Here is a 15,000-nt window from a genome sequence, read left to right on the forward strand (position 1 = left end):
TCCCAAAAATCTTCCATCCTGGTGCAGATTCGATAGAACCTGAGGATTTGGGACTTCACAATCCCTTTGAAAGTATGGGCCGGATGAAAACTCATTTTGTGGACTAGGGCGTGAGTATCCGTGATCTTAAAGTAGACTTTTATATCTAATTGGTGATCAATATTAAATTTTGGTCCCTTGAATACCGTAGTATCTAAAAAGTTGATTGAATCTCTGTTTATTTCTGCTTTAATTTGTATTGATGGGTCGTGTGAATTTAGAATATTTACAAAATTTTGGAACTCCGCCTCCGTCCCGGTCCATATGCCCCATATGTCATCCAAATACCGCAGATAGCCTATCGGTTTTTGGACACATTTGGCCAAAACTTCACATTCCCAATTTGCCATGAAGATATTTGCATAAGATGGGGCGAATTTCTTCCCCATCGCTGTTCCTTTTATTTGGAGGTAATATTTTTCATCAAAAACAAAGTCGTTCCTGGTCAAATTTATTTCTAATAATTTCAATAAATCCGAATCTGGTCGCGTAGGGTCTGGAAACTTCTCAAATATTCTCCTGACGCATTCTATCCCCGCTGAAATCGGGATGTTTGTGTACAAGCTTTCAACGTCCATAGAGAAAAAATAAAAATCAGAAGCGACTCGCACCCTTTTCACCATTTCGATAAAATGGTACGTGTCTCTAACAAATGATGGATGCCTCGTTGAGAGCGGGTTCAAGTAGTGGTCCAAGAATTCGGCCGTGGCATACGTGTCACTCCCGCAATCCGAAACTATCGGTCTCCCAGGCGGGACTTCATAAGGAATTGTCCATTTTTCCGGGTCCTTGTGGATTTTGGGAAGTATGTAAAAACGTCGCTCTCTAGGATTTGACTGTCCTATTAAATATTGGCTTTGTTTGGCATTTATAAATTTATTCTTTTTTAAGTTATTGACAATTTCGGCCACCATCGGCATCGTATCCCAATAAATTGGTTTAACCAGTTTTTTATAATATTCAGAATCATTTAATTGTCGTTCAACCTCCATTATGTACTGTTCCCTACTCAGGATGACAATTGCAGAACCTTTGTCAGCTGGTTTTATAACAATGTGCTTAGCTTTCATCAGCTCTCTCAAAGCTTGCACTTCCTCCACTGACAGGTTTAGTTTTTCTGGTGACTTTATATAATGGTTGCCAAATGTTTTTAAGTCCAAATCTATTAATTGGCCAATTTCTAATGGTAAATCGCCTATTGGAGGGATCCATGTGGAAGGTCCGACAAAATGTGGCGGCTCCCTTTTCCCCGAGTCCCTAAAATATGCTGTTAATTTTAATTTCCGATGGTAATTTTGTATATCCAATTGAAATTGAGCCTTCTGGTCCTTAGCAAGTCCCAGCGTGGGTATAAAAGACAGACCTTTGCTCAAGACCGAATGCTGTAGGTTTGTTAACTTGAAATGTTTGGCTAAAACCACCACATCCTTCGCCACCAAGGATCGAGCATCCCTAGTCACTCGGATGTGTGCTCTTTCTGCCCTTGCCCGGTCATGGCTTAATGGGCGGGTGCGTTTAAAAACGTCATCCAGTGATTAAAAATGGCTGTCGCGGTCTCCTCCGTCCAATGGATGTCGTCTGGTTCCACCTCAAATTGGTTAGCAGGCAATAATGGAATATACCCCATATTCCTCTCAATGTGTTCATTGATGATTTGGAGATTGTCCTTCTCCTCTGTGGGGAGTAAGTCCGAGAAATTAATTAATGGAACCCACACTTCTGCATAGGGAAACTTCCTCTTAGTGGACCGTATCGCCCCTTGCAGGTTCTTAATAGTGGTCTCCCTGGATTTATTCCCCCTACAGTTTATTCCAAACGCCAGTACGATCTTTTCTACCACCAAGCTCTCCGGCGCCAATGTCTTCTCCATGAGCGCTTGCCCATGGCGAAAGTGGCTTCCCGGGAAGCTGTCAAGCTGCAGATTGGCATTCCAGTAGGGTGGTATGCGAGCTAAGTTGGAGTCTCCAATAATCAGCCACTTTTTGGTGACCTGTAAGTCCCAGTCCGTGAGACGTCTCTGCGTATTCTGGTGGCAATTCACCCAATATCGCCGGGGGTTCGGGCCCACAAATTTCTCAAAAGACTCATGGAAGACCTCCTCCAGATCCGTGTCCTCATTCTCTCTGTGGAACGTGATCAATTCTGGTCCCACCATCATGCGTGACATGTCTTCTTCCTCAGACTCTGAGTCTCCAGTCCTACAGCTTACAGGTATTACTACGGGAGGGGTTGGAGACTGCCGACTCTGAATCACCTCGGAACCATCTGCTTGAGGACCCATTGGCAACTCCTCCTCCACATTCTCCTCGGTCAGGACCACCCCTCTGGTCCTTCTGGATGTCCGCGGTGCCTCCTTGCATTCGTCTATCGTCGTAAGCAGTGCTGGGATCACCTCTATCCCTAGCTGTCTACTCTCTTTCCTCACTACCCTCTGCTCCCTAGGAGGTTGTACCTCTTCCATCCCTTGGTTCTCTATCTCTTCCCTGAAGGCTGTCAGTCTAGCCTTGACCACTGGCACATTTCGAACAATAGGAGTTGATTGTTGAGGAGCTTGTGCCTGTTTCGGAACTGACTCCCTGACAGGGTCTCCCCCGTCAATCCTGGCCACTATGAGAGCCTCCGCATAATCGATCACTTCCTGTGAAAGGCGAGGTAGGTTACGCTTGGCCCATCTCACTGCCACCTCATATGCAGTAGTCCAATCTGGGGTCAGGGAATCCCCCAAATCCTCCAGACTATCTTCCAGACAGTCCTGGTAATGTTCTGACAAGATCTGACAAGTGGTATGCCCCCAGTTCTTGGCATTTCCCACTATCAAGTCCAGAGCATCTCTCTTGGGGAATGCAGGTTTAATCATGGTCGACAGAATATCAACCATCTTTGCAATCATCCGCGGTTGAGGTCTTCCTTCCATCGGATCCACGTTCTGCAAGTGGTGGAGCGTCTTAATCACACCATGCAGTTTGCGAACCAATTTGCCAAATCTGGCATTCGCTGGCTGACGTACCACCTCTAGTCCCCCTGATTGTGAGTGAGGTGCCCGCCGCTCTTGTCCTTTCTGACCTTGCCGCGCCACCGCTGCATAAGAGCGAAAACCAGAACTGACGTTTCGAGAGGACCTCGGAGGAGGCACAGGCTGGTTAGGAATGAGGGATTGAGCCCTTCCTCGACCAGGATAGGGGAATTGATCCCCCCTCCTGGAGCGAAAGGGAATCGCACGGTCCTTCCGTCCTTGGTACCTCCCGTCGTCACGTTCCTTCCACTGATGTGTGGGCTGGCGTCTCCGCCCATTGCGGACAACAGTCCACCCACCATCCATCATACTTTTTTTTAAATCTCTGATTCCTTTTTATGGTAATTGATGTATAATAATGTTTTTAATCTTTTATTTAATAGTTAGGAGTTGCCTTTGTATCCTATGCAATCACTATCTACAAATCTATTTTATTTAAGATGTTATGTATAATTGATTTTTAATCTTTTATTTATTCAATAGGAGTGGCCTTTGTTATATATGTAATCACTATCTATTAATATAAAACAATAAACAAAAAAAATCAAAAAAAATGTTTTATATAAAAAAATAGTTCTAATTCCTAATGAGTATAATTAAATGTAAGTGTGCCTTGACAACGTTTCGGCTCATCCAGAGCCTTCTTCAGGTAAATGGCACAATGAAACAATGAAAATGCAATTAAGCTCTTCCTGGCGAGAGATGTTGTCTCTGCGACGACCAAACTCCAACTGAGCAGCTGTGAGTCTGCGATCCTTTATATACTTGCGAAACCAGCCCGCCCCCAACTCAAATTGAACACGCCCACTCCATGTACAATGAAAAAGCAAACCTCATGAAATAACCTTGTAAATATCCAACCCTATTAGTTTATACACTTATGTACACTTAGTATTTAACTTTAAAGTACATATATATCACCACAAATGTATTGTACATATTTACAACTCTTTAATTATGCATGCATTATATTTTAATCGTATTAACCTATTTTAACATCATGAATTAACTGTCCATTTTAATATCCCACTAATTATGCACCTATGATATTTTTATCTTGTTTAACACCATGAAATTGTGTTATTACCGTGTAATACAACACATGTAGGTCATAATACAACATTCACACAATATACAGTTTTCATATTTACTATATACATGTAATTCACATCCCACTAGGGTTAGAAAGGTGTCCAGGGTTATATACAATTATAGGGTTGTGGTTAGGGTTAGCACTCAGTAGGGCCATAGTACATCCACTAGGTTAGGGTTAGTATAGCTGGGGTTGGGGTTAGGGTTAGGGTTGGGGTTAGGGTTAATATAGCCAGGGTTGGGGTTAGAGTTAGGGTTGGGGTTGGGGTTAGGGTTAAGGTTAGGGTCAGGGTTAGGGTTAGGGTTAGGGTTAAGGTTAGGGTTAGGGTTAGGGTTAGGGTTAGGGTTAGGGTTAGGGTTAGGGTTAGGGTTAGGGTTAGGGTTAGGAATGAGGGATTGAGCCCTTCCTCGACCAGGATAGGGGAATTGATCCCCCCTCCTGGAGCGAAAGGGAATCGCACGGTCCTTCCGTCCTTGGTACCTCCCGTCGTCACGTTCCTTCCACTGATGTGTGGGCTGGCGTCTCCGCCCATTGCGGACAACAGTCCACCCACCATCCATCATACTTTTTTTTGAATCTCTGATTCCTTTTTATGGTAATTGATGTATAATAATGTTTTTAATCTTTTATTTAATAGTTAGGAGTTGCCTTTGTATCCTATGCAATCACTATCTACAAATCTATTTTATTTAAGATGTTATGTATAATTGATTTTTAATCTTTTATTTATTCAATAGGAGTGGCCTTTGTTATATATGTAATCACTATCTATTAATATAAAACAATAAACAAAAAAAATCAAAAAAAATGTTTTATATAAAAAAATAGTTCTAATTCCTAATGAGTATAATTAAATGTAAGTGTGCCTTGACAACGTTTCGGCTCATCCAGAGCCTTCTTCAGGTAAATGGCACAATGAAACAATGAAAATGCAATTAAGCTCTTCCTGGCGAGAGATGTTGTCTCTGCGACGACCAAACTCCAACTGAGCAGCTGTGAGTCTGCGATCCTTTATATACTTGCGAAACCAGCCCGCCCCCAACTCAAATTGAACACGCCCACTCCATGTACAATGAAAAAGCAAACCTCATGAAATAACCTTGTAAATATCCAACCCTATTAGTTTATACACTTATGTACACTTAGTATTTAACTTTAAAGTACATATATATCACCACAAATGTATTGTACATATTTACAACTCTTTAATTATGCATGCATTATATTTTAATCGTATTAACCTATTTTAACATCATGAATTAACTGTCCATTTTAATATCCCACTAATTATGCACCTATGATATTTTTATCTTGTTTAACACCATGAAATTGTGTTATTACCGTGTAATACAACACATGTAGGTCATAATACAACATTCACACAATATACAGTTTTCATATTTACTATATACATGTAATTCACATCCCACTAGGGTTAGAAAGGTGTCCAGGGTTATATACAATTATAGGGTTGTGGTTAGGGTTAGCACTCAGTAGGGCCATAGTACATCCACTAGGTTAGGGTTAGTATAGCCGGGGTTGGGGTTAGGGTTAGGGTTGGGGTTAGGGTTAATATAGCCAGGGTTGGGGTTAGAGTTAGGGTTGGGGTTGGGGTTAGGGTTAAGGTTAGGGTCAGGGTCAGGGTTAGGGTTAGGGTTAGGGTTAGGGTTAAGGGTTAGGGTTAGGGTTAAGGGTTAGGGTTAGGGTTAGGGTTAGGGTTAGGGTTAGGGTTAGGGTTAGGTTTTTGGAAAGGGGTTAACTCCCGAGTACCTCCCGCCTCATCATTAGACTGGACGGTTGTCAAGGTACCCTAGGGCAAGGCACTGGCCGGCGCTCGTTATTCTGCAACTCTTGTGCTTATGTCTCACCTCGGTTTCATAAAACTTCTTAATAACCAAAATGTGTTTGGCTCTTGTTGAACCTGTACTCTTCATAATCATTTCCCTTTTTGAGAAACCCATCCAATAATCCCTACCAAACGGTATCAAAGCCAAGTTCTCCACGGTTATTATTCGAGGTGTTACCCACTGTGATTGGATTAGCTGGAGTTAGGCCTTTAGGATTTAGGGCTATGAAATTAATCAGGGTTTCTATAACTCCCTCCACTGGTTGGGTTATCATTTCCCTTTTTGAGAAACCCATCCAATAATCCCTACCAAACGGTATCAAAGCCAAGTTCTCCACGGTCGTCCGTCTAGCTAAGGTTATTATTCGAGGTGTCACACACTGTGATTGGATTAGCTGGAGTTAGGCCTTTAGGATTTAGGGCTATGAAATTAATCAGGGTTTCTATAACTCCCTCCACTGGTTGGGTTTATGGTTTAGACCAAAGCAGGATTTATATAGGACCCACCATGGTTGAGGTTAGGTTTTCAGACCGGGATAGGGTGTACCCAGAAACCGAAAACAGGGCTCGCACCAGACTCAACGTGGTTGAGGTTAGGCATTTGTGCTGGGGAAAGTTGAACACCATACCTGAGACAGGTTGGGGTTAGGGTTAGGGTTGGGGTTAGGGCTAGGGTTAGGGCTGGGGCTAGGGTTGAGGTTAGGGCTGGGGCCAGGGTTGGGGTTAGGGCTGGGGTTAGGGTTAGGGCCAGGGCTGGGGTTAAGGTTGAGGTTAGGGTTGGGGTTAGGGTTAAGGTTAGGGTTGAAGTTAGGGTTGGGGTTAGGGTTAGGGCCAGGGTTGGGGTTAGGGTTGGGGCTAGGGCTGGGGCTAGGGTTGAGGTTAGGGCTGGGGCTAGGGTTGGGGTTAGGGCCAGGGCTGGGGTGAAGGTTGAGGTTAGGGTTGGGGTTAGGGTTAAGGTTAGGGTTGAGGTTAGGGCTGGGGTTAGGGTTGGGGTTAGGGCTGGGGTTAGGGTTAGGGTTAGGGCCAGGGTTGGGGTTAGGGTTGAGGCTAGGGCTGAGGCTAGGGTCGGGGCTAGGGTTGGGGTTAGGGATAAGGGCTGGATTTTAACCTCCCATGAAACCATAATTAGCCCCACAAAAAAGGTCCAAAAACAAATATTTTTAAATTAAGTGAAAAATTATTATTACTGTAATGATTACAGCAGGGTATTAGTTTCTATTTCCATTATCAGATTTATAGTGTCCCTGCTGTGATTTAGGGTAGGAACACATCATCAGTAATGAACCTTGAGATCATAGGGTGTTTCGGCCATTATCACTAGACACCCTCACCCAAGGACGGCCCCGCCAGAGTTGATCAAGCTCCGGGGTGTGTTCCTCTATTTTTAAATCCAATTCAATTGATCTCCTTCAATTCTTCTGTTATCCAAGTCCATTGTAAGCAATTGTACACTTAGTGAAAAAAACATCCATGTAATACCCCATTTGGAAATTGTATTTTAAATTTGTCCTATTTTATGTTTAAACTATGACATGTGAAGTTCATTGTCCAACAAGGTCCCATAAAAATCATTCCATGCTTTGATAGATTTTTGCCATTTTCTCCCGTTTCATTGTCATCTTGCTTTTTAGTGAAATGTCTCCCTCTATTGGTGACCTTTCGGGATTACCCCAGAGGCTAATGGAGTTTATGCAAGACCATCGACCTGCTTTTTTCAAACCCAGTCTTTAGTACCTGTTTTTCACTCCCAAGGGAGCTGAAATTGTCAGTCCGACCTTGTGTCCTGTCCAGAAGTTTTTACATCAAACATACGGTATTTCATTATATACCATTTAAGTGGTACCCATTATACACCTTCTATGAAGTAAAGTATTACCTCCCTCCCTAACTGATTTTCATCCTCAGTTTTGTATATGTTTTATGCTCAGATGTATAAAAGGTACTCACCTTCAGCCGAGGGCAGTTGCCGTAGGATGAATCGTTCTCAATTGTAACTAGTATGTTGCTACAGGAGCGATTATCCCCAAAAGATGTCGCTAAAGAACATAAGTTAGGTTTTAGGCAGGTGTAGGGCCAGCTAAGAGAGAGAGAGAGAGAGAGACAGAGAGACAGGGAGAGAGAGAGAGAGAGAGAGAGAGAGAGAGGGAGTGCGAGAGAGAGAGAGAGCCAGAGAGAGAGGGAGAAAGAGAGAGAAAGAGAGAGAGAGAGAGAGAAAAAAAACAAGAGAGAGAGAACAAAGTTATTACCAGAAAAAAGGAGAGAACGAGAGAAACAAAACGAGAAAAAATCAAAAAATAAATGGAGATCAAATTAGGGTAATGTACAGTGGATAAGAAGAGAAAGAGAGAGAAAAAGACAAAGGGAAAGGCCAAGAGAGAAAGGGAAAGAGAACGAAGGAAAGAAAGAGATAAGGCAAAAGTCAGAAAGAAAGAGAAAAGAAGAAAGAGTAAGTTGGAAAAGTACCAGTGCTACATACACCGCAAAGCCCCTGGTATTCAAAACTGCATAAGAATTACACCAGAACAGACTGCATGTACTTACCAATCTGGATGAGGATGGTTTGTCCTAACCACCGAGACGACAAATCCCTGGAGGTCATTCTTATCAGTACCATTTAAAATTACGGTGTCAAACTCTTATAATCTTTCTTCAAATAAACCCTCGGGTTTTAATCTCTAATATCACCTTTAGTTATTAAATCCAAATTCTCAGAATCCCATCCATTTATACCAACGATTTTAAGCCTTATTTTAAAACGGAATATGCAGTGTGTTCTGGGTAATTTCCACGAACTCCCCTCTAACTCCTCCCTAACCTGAGAGCCCCAATTATGCAAATTTCTCCATATCAAACGGTTTGCCAATTAAGAAACGATTTGACCCTGATGTGATTTTCTTTCAACCATTTTGTTATTTCCAAATCAGAGTTCCTAAGAGAAACAAAATTTCCATGTTAATGTTTTATAATGACCAATAAATCAAATTCCATCATAATGTGATTTTCTTTCCATCAGAAATCCCTAACAATTCGTAGTTCTTTTAAGAGAACTATGAATTCCATATTGTATAAAAATTACCTTATAATCACATACTTTCTAAAGGCCATTAAGACTTTCCAGTTTTATGGCTATTTGTCCATAAGTGTTACTTTTTATATTCATTTGGAGTCCATATATTGAACCCTACCGCCATCCAGTGGTCAACCTGAGAAATCGTTCAAATTAAACCAATCTCTCCAGCCTACAGAAGGAGTCAAAAAACGAGTTAGTTAGAAGAAAATTCCAAAGTTTATTAATTAAATCCTTGAGTACAAATTTATTTTAATGAGGAAGGAAGAGAGAGAGAGAAAAAAAAAGGAAAAATAGAAGAAATAGTGAGAAACAGTGATGCCGGGGAGAAAGAAAAGAGACAGTGTGTGTGTGTGTGTGTGTGTGCGTGTGGGGGGAAGAAAGAGTGGGAGGAAATGAATCTTTGAGAAGGAGAGGTTAGAGTCTCGGAGAGGGGTCTGTACGGACCGAGCCCTCCGTAGCCGGACCGGGCTGGCGACTCCAACCTCCCACTGACTCCCTCCTATTCTGAGGGAAGAATGGGAAGAAGAGTGAAAGTAGTTGAACATGAACATTTTTCTATTGTGTATAAAAGATATCAGGGAATGATATATTTGTGAGGCTACCCTTTAGTTGATATTATAAAGAGTCAATTATGTGAACAAGATCCCGTTCACATTTCTTGAAAAAGCTTGATGTTTGCATACATAATAACACGTACACATAACAGTATATTTAAATTACATGGTGAGACACATACTGCTTTGACCGAGTCCGACCCTCCGAAGGCTCTGGCTGGGTTAGGTTTTTGGAAAGGGGTTAACTCCCGAGTACCTCCCGCCTCATCATTAGACTGGACGGTTGTCAAGGTACCCTAGGGCAAGGCACTGGCCGGCGCTCGTTATTCTGCAACTCTTGTGCTTATGTCTCACCTCGGTTTCATAAAACTTCTTAATAACCAAAATGTGTTTGGCTCTTGTTGAACCTGTACTCTTCATAATCATTTCCCTTTTTGAGAAACCCATCCAATAATCCCTACCAAACGGTATCAAAGCCAAGTTCTCCACGGTTATTATTCGAGGTGTTACCCACTGTGATTGGATTAGCTGGAGTTAGGCCTTTAGGATTTAGGGCTATGAAATTAATCAGGGTTTCTATAACTCCCTCCACTGGTTGGGTTATCATTTCCCTTTTTGAGAAACCCATCCAATAATCCCTACCAAACGGTATCAAAGCCAAGTTCTCCACGGTCGTCCGTCTAGCTAAGGTTATTATTCGAGGTGTCACACACTGTGATTGGATTAGCTGGAGTTAGGCCTTTAGGATTTAGGGCTATGAAATTAATCAGGGTTTCTATAACTCCCTCCACTGGTTGGGTTTATGGTTTAGACCAAAGCAGGATTTATATAGGACCCACCATGGTTGAGGTTAGGTTTTCAGACCGGGATAGGGTGTACCCAGAAACCGAAAACAGGGCTCGCACCAGACTCAACGTGGTTGAGGTTAGGCATTTGTGCTGGGGAAAGTTGAACACCATACCTGAGACAGGTTGGGGTTAGGGTTAGGGTTGGGGTTAGGGCTAGGGTTAGGGCTGGGGCTAGGGTTGAGGTTAGGGCTGGGGCCAGGGTTGGGGTTAGGGCTGGGGTTAGGGTTAGGGCCAGGGCTGGGGTTAAGGTTGAGGTTAGGGTTGGGGTTAGGGTTAAGGTTAGGGTTGAAGTTAGGGTTGGGGTTAGGGTTAGGGCCAGGGTTGGGGTTAGGGTTGGGGCTAGGGCTGGGGCTAGGGTTGAGGTTAGGGCTGGGGCTAGGGTTGGGGTTAGGGCCAGGGCTGGGGTGAAGGTTGAGGTTAGGGTTGGGGTTAGGGTTAAGGTTAGGGTTGAGGTTAGGGCTGGGGTTAGGGTTGGGGTTAGGGCTGGGGTTAGGGTTAGGGTTAGGGCCAGGGTTGGGGTTAGGGTTGAGGCTAGGGCTGAGGCTAGGGTCGGGGCTAGGGTTGGGGTTAGGGTTAGGGTTAGGGTTAGGGTTAGGGTTAGGGTTAGGGTTAGGGTTAGGGTTAGGGTTAGGGTTAGGGTTAGGGTTAGGGTTAGGGGTTAGGGTTAGGGTTAGGGTTAGGGTTAGGGTTAGGGTTAGGGTTAGGGTTAGGGTTAGGGTTAGGGTTAGGGTTAGGGTTAGGTTTATGAGCAGGATTCCTCCTTCCGCCGAAGCGGGAGGAGGGTTAGGGTTAGGGTTAGGGTTAGGGTTAGGGTTAGGGTTAGGGTTAGGGTTAGGGTTAGGGTTAGGGTTAGGGTTAGGGTTAGGAATGAGGGATTGAGCCCTTCCTCGACCAGGATAGGGGAATTGATCCCCCCTCCTGGAGCGAAAGGGAATCGCACGGTCCTTCCGTCCTTGGTACCTCCCGTCGTCACGTTCCTTCCACTGATGTGTGGGCTGGCGTCTCCGCCCATTGCGGACAACAGTCCACCCACCATCCATCATACTTTTTTTTGAATCTCTGATTCCTTTTTATGGTAATTGATGTATAATAATGTTTTTAATCTTTTATTTAATAGTTAGGAGTTGCCTTTGTATCCTATGCAATCACTATCTACAAATCTATTTTATTTAAGATGTTATGTATAATTGATTTTTAATCTTTTATTTATTCAATAGGAGTGGCCTTTGTTATATATGTAATCACTATCTATTAATATAAAACAATAAACAAAAACAATCAAAAAAAATGTTTTATATAAAAAAATAGTTCTAATTCCTAATGAGTATAATTAAATGTAAGTGTGCCTTGACAACGTTTCGGCTCATCCAGAGCCTTCTTCAGGTAAATGGCACAATGAAACAATGAAAATGCAACTAAGCTCTTCCTGGCGAGAGATGTTGTCTCTGCAACGACCAAACTCCAACTGAGCAGCTGTGAGTCTGCGATCCTTTATATACTTGCGAAACCAGCCCGCCCCCAACTCAAATTGAACACGCCCACTCCATGTACAATGAAAAAGCAAACCTCATGAAATAACCTTGTAAATATCCAACCCTATTAGTTTATACACTTATGTACACTTAGTATTTAACTTTAAAGTACATATATATCCCCACAAATGTATTGTACATATTTACAACTCTTTAATTATGCATGCATTATATTTTAATCGTATTAACCTATTTTAACATCATGAATTAACTGTCCATTTTAATATCCCACTAATTATGCTCCTATGATATTTTGATCTTGTTTAACACCATGAAATTGTGTTATTACCGTGTAATACAACACATGTATGTCATAATACAACATTCACACAATATACAGTTTTCATATTTACTATATACATGTAATTCACATCCCACTAGGGTTAGAAAGGTGTCCAGGGTTATATACAATTATAGGGTTGAGGTTAGGGTTAGCACTCAGTAGGGCCATAGTACATCCACTAGGTTAGGGTTAGTATAGCTGGGGTTGGGGTTAGGGTTAGGGTTGGGGTTAGGGTTAATATAGCCAGGGTTGGGGTTAGAGTTAGGGTTGGGGTTGGGGTTAGGGTTAAGGTTAGGGTCAGGGTTAGGGTTAGGGTTAGGGTTAAGGTTAGGGTTGGGGTTGGGGTTAGGGTTAGGGTTAGGGTTGGCATTGGGGTTAGGGTTAGTTGGGGTTAGGGTTAGGGGTTAGGGTTAGGGGTTAGGGGTTAGGGGTTAGGGGTTAGGGTTAGGGTTAGGGTTAGGGTTGGGGTTGGGGTTGGGGTTGGGGTTAGGGTTGGGTTAGGGGTTAGGGGTTAGGGTTGGGGTTGGGGTTGGGGTTGGGGTTGGGGTTAATATAGTTAGGGTTAGGGTTAGGGTTAAGGTTAGGGTCAGGGTTAGGGTTAGGGTTAAGGTTGGGGTTGGGGTTGGGGTTAGGGTTGGGGTTAGGGTTAATATAGTTGGGGTTAGGGTTAAGGTTGGGGTTAGGGTCAGGGTTAGGGTTAGGGTTGGGGTTAGGGTTGGGGTTAGGGTTCCAGGGTTGAGGGTTGGGGTTGGGGTTAGGGTTAGGGGTTAGGGTTAGGGCTAGGGGTTAGGGTTAGGGTTAGGGGTTAGGGTTAGGGGTTGGGGTTGGGTTTAAGGTTGGGGTTGGGGTTAGGATTTGGGTTGGAGTATATTTTAGCCTACACATTTAAACCCACCGGGACCTTAGTCCCCAATCTATAAATCCACTTTCTCTCCCAAGCTTTTCGTTTTTGATCCGTCCATCTGGTGTCACTCTGCAGTCCCGCTATCTGGAGCGCCTCAATCCCATGGTGTAAAAAATGAATGACCAAAGGTTTATCCATTTCTTTTTTATTTTTGATATTGTATCTATGTTGTGTTAAGCGAGTCATCAATGAATTTTTTGTCTCGCCCACATACTTTGCCCCACATTTTTTGCAAAAAATCAAATACACGATATTTTCCGATTTTGGGCAGAATTTTTGGTCTAATTTTATTATTGATTTGTCCCGTGCGTTTCTCACGAATGTCAATCTCGTAAAATATCTGCTCAGAGGTTGCCGTTTCATGGTTTGTAAGGTTGGTAATTTAGCCCGAACAAGCAAGTCCTGCAAATTCTTGTTCCTTCTGAACGCAGATATTACTCTTGATTGCGGCATCCAATCGGTTGGTCCCAAGATCTCTGCAAAGTTCTTCTTTATTCTGTTATGGAGAACCTTGGCCACCGAGAAGTACGTTGATATAAATGGGATAAGCTTGTCTGGGTTTTTGGTTCGTTTCTCTTGATATGATTTCAGACATTGTCTTAGAAATGACCTCGAATAGCCTCGTTTTTTCAGGGCATTAAATAGAACCTTCACCGCTTCCCAAAAATCTTCCATCCTGGTGCAGATTCGATAGAACCTGAGGATTTGGGACTTCACAATCCCTTTGAAAGTATGGGCCGGATGAAAACTCATTTTGTGGACTAGGGCGTGAGTATCCGTGATCTTAAAGTAGACTTTTATATCTAATTGGTGATCAATATTAAATTTTGGTCCCTTGAATACCGTAGTATCTAAAAAGTTGATTGAATCTCTGTTTATTTCTGCTTTAATTTGTATTGATGGGTCGTGTGAATTTAGAATATTTACAAAATTTTGGAACTCCGCCTCCGTCCCGGTCCATATGCCCCATATGTCATCCAAATACCGCAGATAGCCTATCGGTTTTTGGACACATTTGGCCAAAACTTCACATTCCCAATTTGCCATGAAGATATTTGCATAAGATGGGGCGAATTTCTTCCCCATCGCTGTTCCTTTTATTTGGAGGTAATATTTTTCATCAAAAACAAAGTCGTTCCTGGTCAAATTTATTTCTAATAATTTCAATAAATCCGAATCTGGTCGCGTAGGGTCTGGAAACTTCTCAAATATTCTCCTGACGCATTCTATCCCCGCTGAAATCGGGATGTTTGTGTACAAGCTTTCAACGTCCATAGAGAAAAAATAAAAATCGGAAGCGACTCGCACCCTTTTCACCATTTCGATAAAATGGTACGTGTCTCTAACAAATGATGGATGCCTCGTTGAGAGCGGGTTCAAGTAGTGGTCCAAGAATTCGGCCGTGGCATACGTGTCACTCCCGCAATCCGAAACTATCGGTCTCCCAGGCGGGACTTCATAAGGAATTGTCCATTTTTCCGGGTCCTTGTGGATTTTGGGAAGTATGTAAAAACGTCGCTCTCTAGGATTTGACTGTCCTATTAAATATTGGCTTTGTTTGGCATTTATAAATTTATTCTTTTTTAAGTTATTGACAATTTCGGCCACCATCGGCATCGTATCCCAATAAATTGGTTTAACCAGTTTTTTATAATATTCAGAATCATTTAATTGTCGTTCAACCTCCATTATGTACTGTTCCCTACTCAGGATGACAATTGCAGAACCTTTGTCAGCTGGTTTTATAACAATGTGCTTAGCTTTCATCAGCTCTCTCAAAGCTTGCACTTCCTCCACTGACAGGTTTAGTTTTTCTGG

General features: G+C 42.8%; 2 protein-coding genes across 2 annotated transcripts in view; both read right to left on the reverse strand.

Annotated features, from left to right (window-relative positions):
- Positions 1–2,917, reverse strand: part of LOC147165137 (uncharacterized) — a 3,616-nt gene extending 699 nt beyond the window's left edge. Inside the window, exons 1-2 of the mRNA XM_086091212.1 lie at positions 1,751–2,917; positions 1–827 (exon numbers count right to left, since the gene is read on the reverse strand). The exon at positions 1–827 is cut by the window's left edge and continues 699 nt beyond it. Coding sequence (XP_085947338.1) covers positions 1–827; positions 1,751–2,917 — 1,994 coding nt within the window. The remainder of the gene's footprint in view (positions 828–1,750) is intronic.
- Positions 2,918–13,141: 10,224 nt separating this feature from the next.
- The window catches only part of LOC147165138 (uncharacterized), a 3,616-nt gene continuing 1,757 nt past the window's right edge, over positions 13,142–15,000 (reverse strand). Inside the window, exon 2 of the mRNA XM_086091315.1 lies at positions 13,142–14,667. Within this exon, the coding sequence (XP_085947441.1) occupies positions 13,156–14,667 (1,512 nt within the window). The 3' untranslated portion in view covers positions 13,142–13,155. The remainder of the gene's footprint in view (positions 14,668–15,000) is intronic.

This window comes from Leptonotus elevatus, chromosome 12, assembly GCF_054856555.1.
Source record: "Leptonotus elevatus isolate MCC_2025b chromosome 12, RoL_Lele_1.0, whole genome shotgun sequence".
NCBI lineage: Eukaryota > Metazoa > Chordata > Actinopteri > Syngnathiformes > Syngnathidae > Leptonotus > Leptonotus elevatus.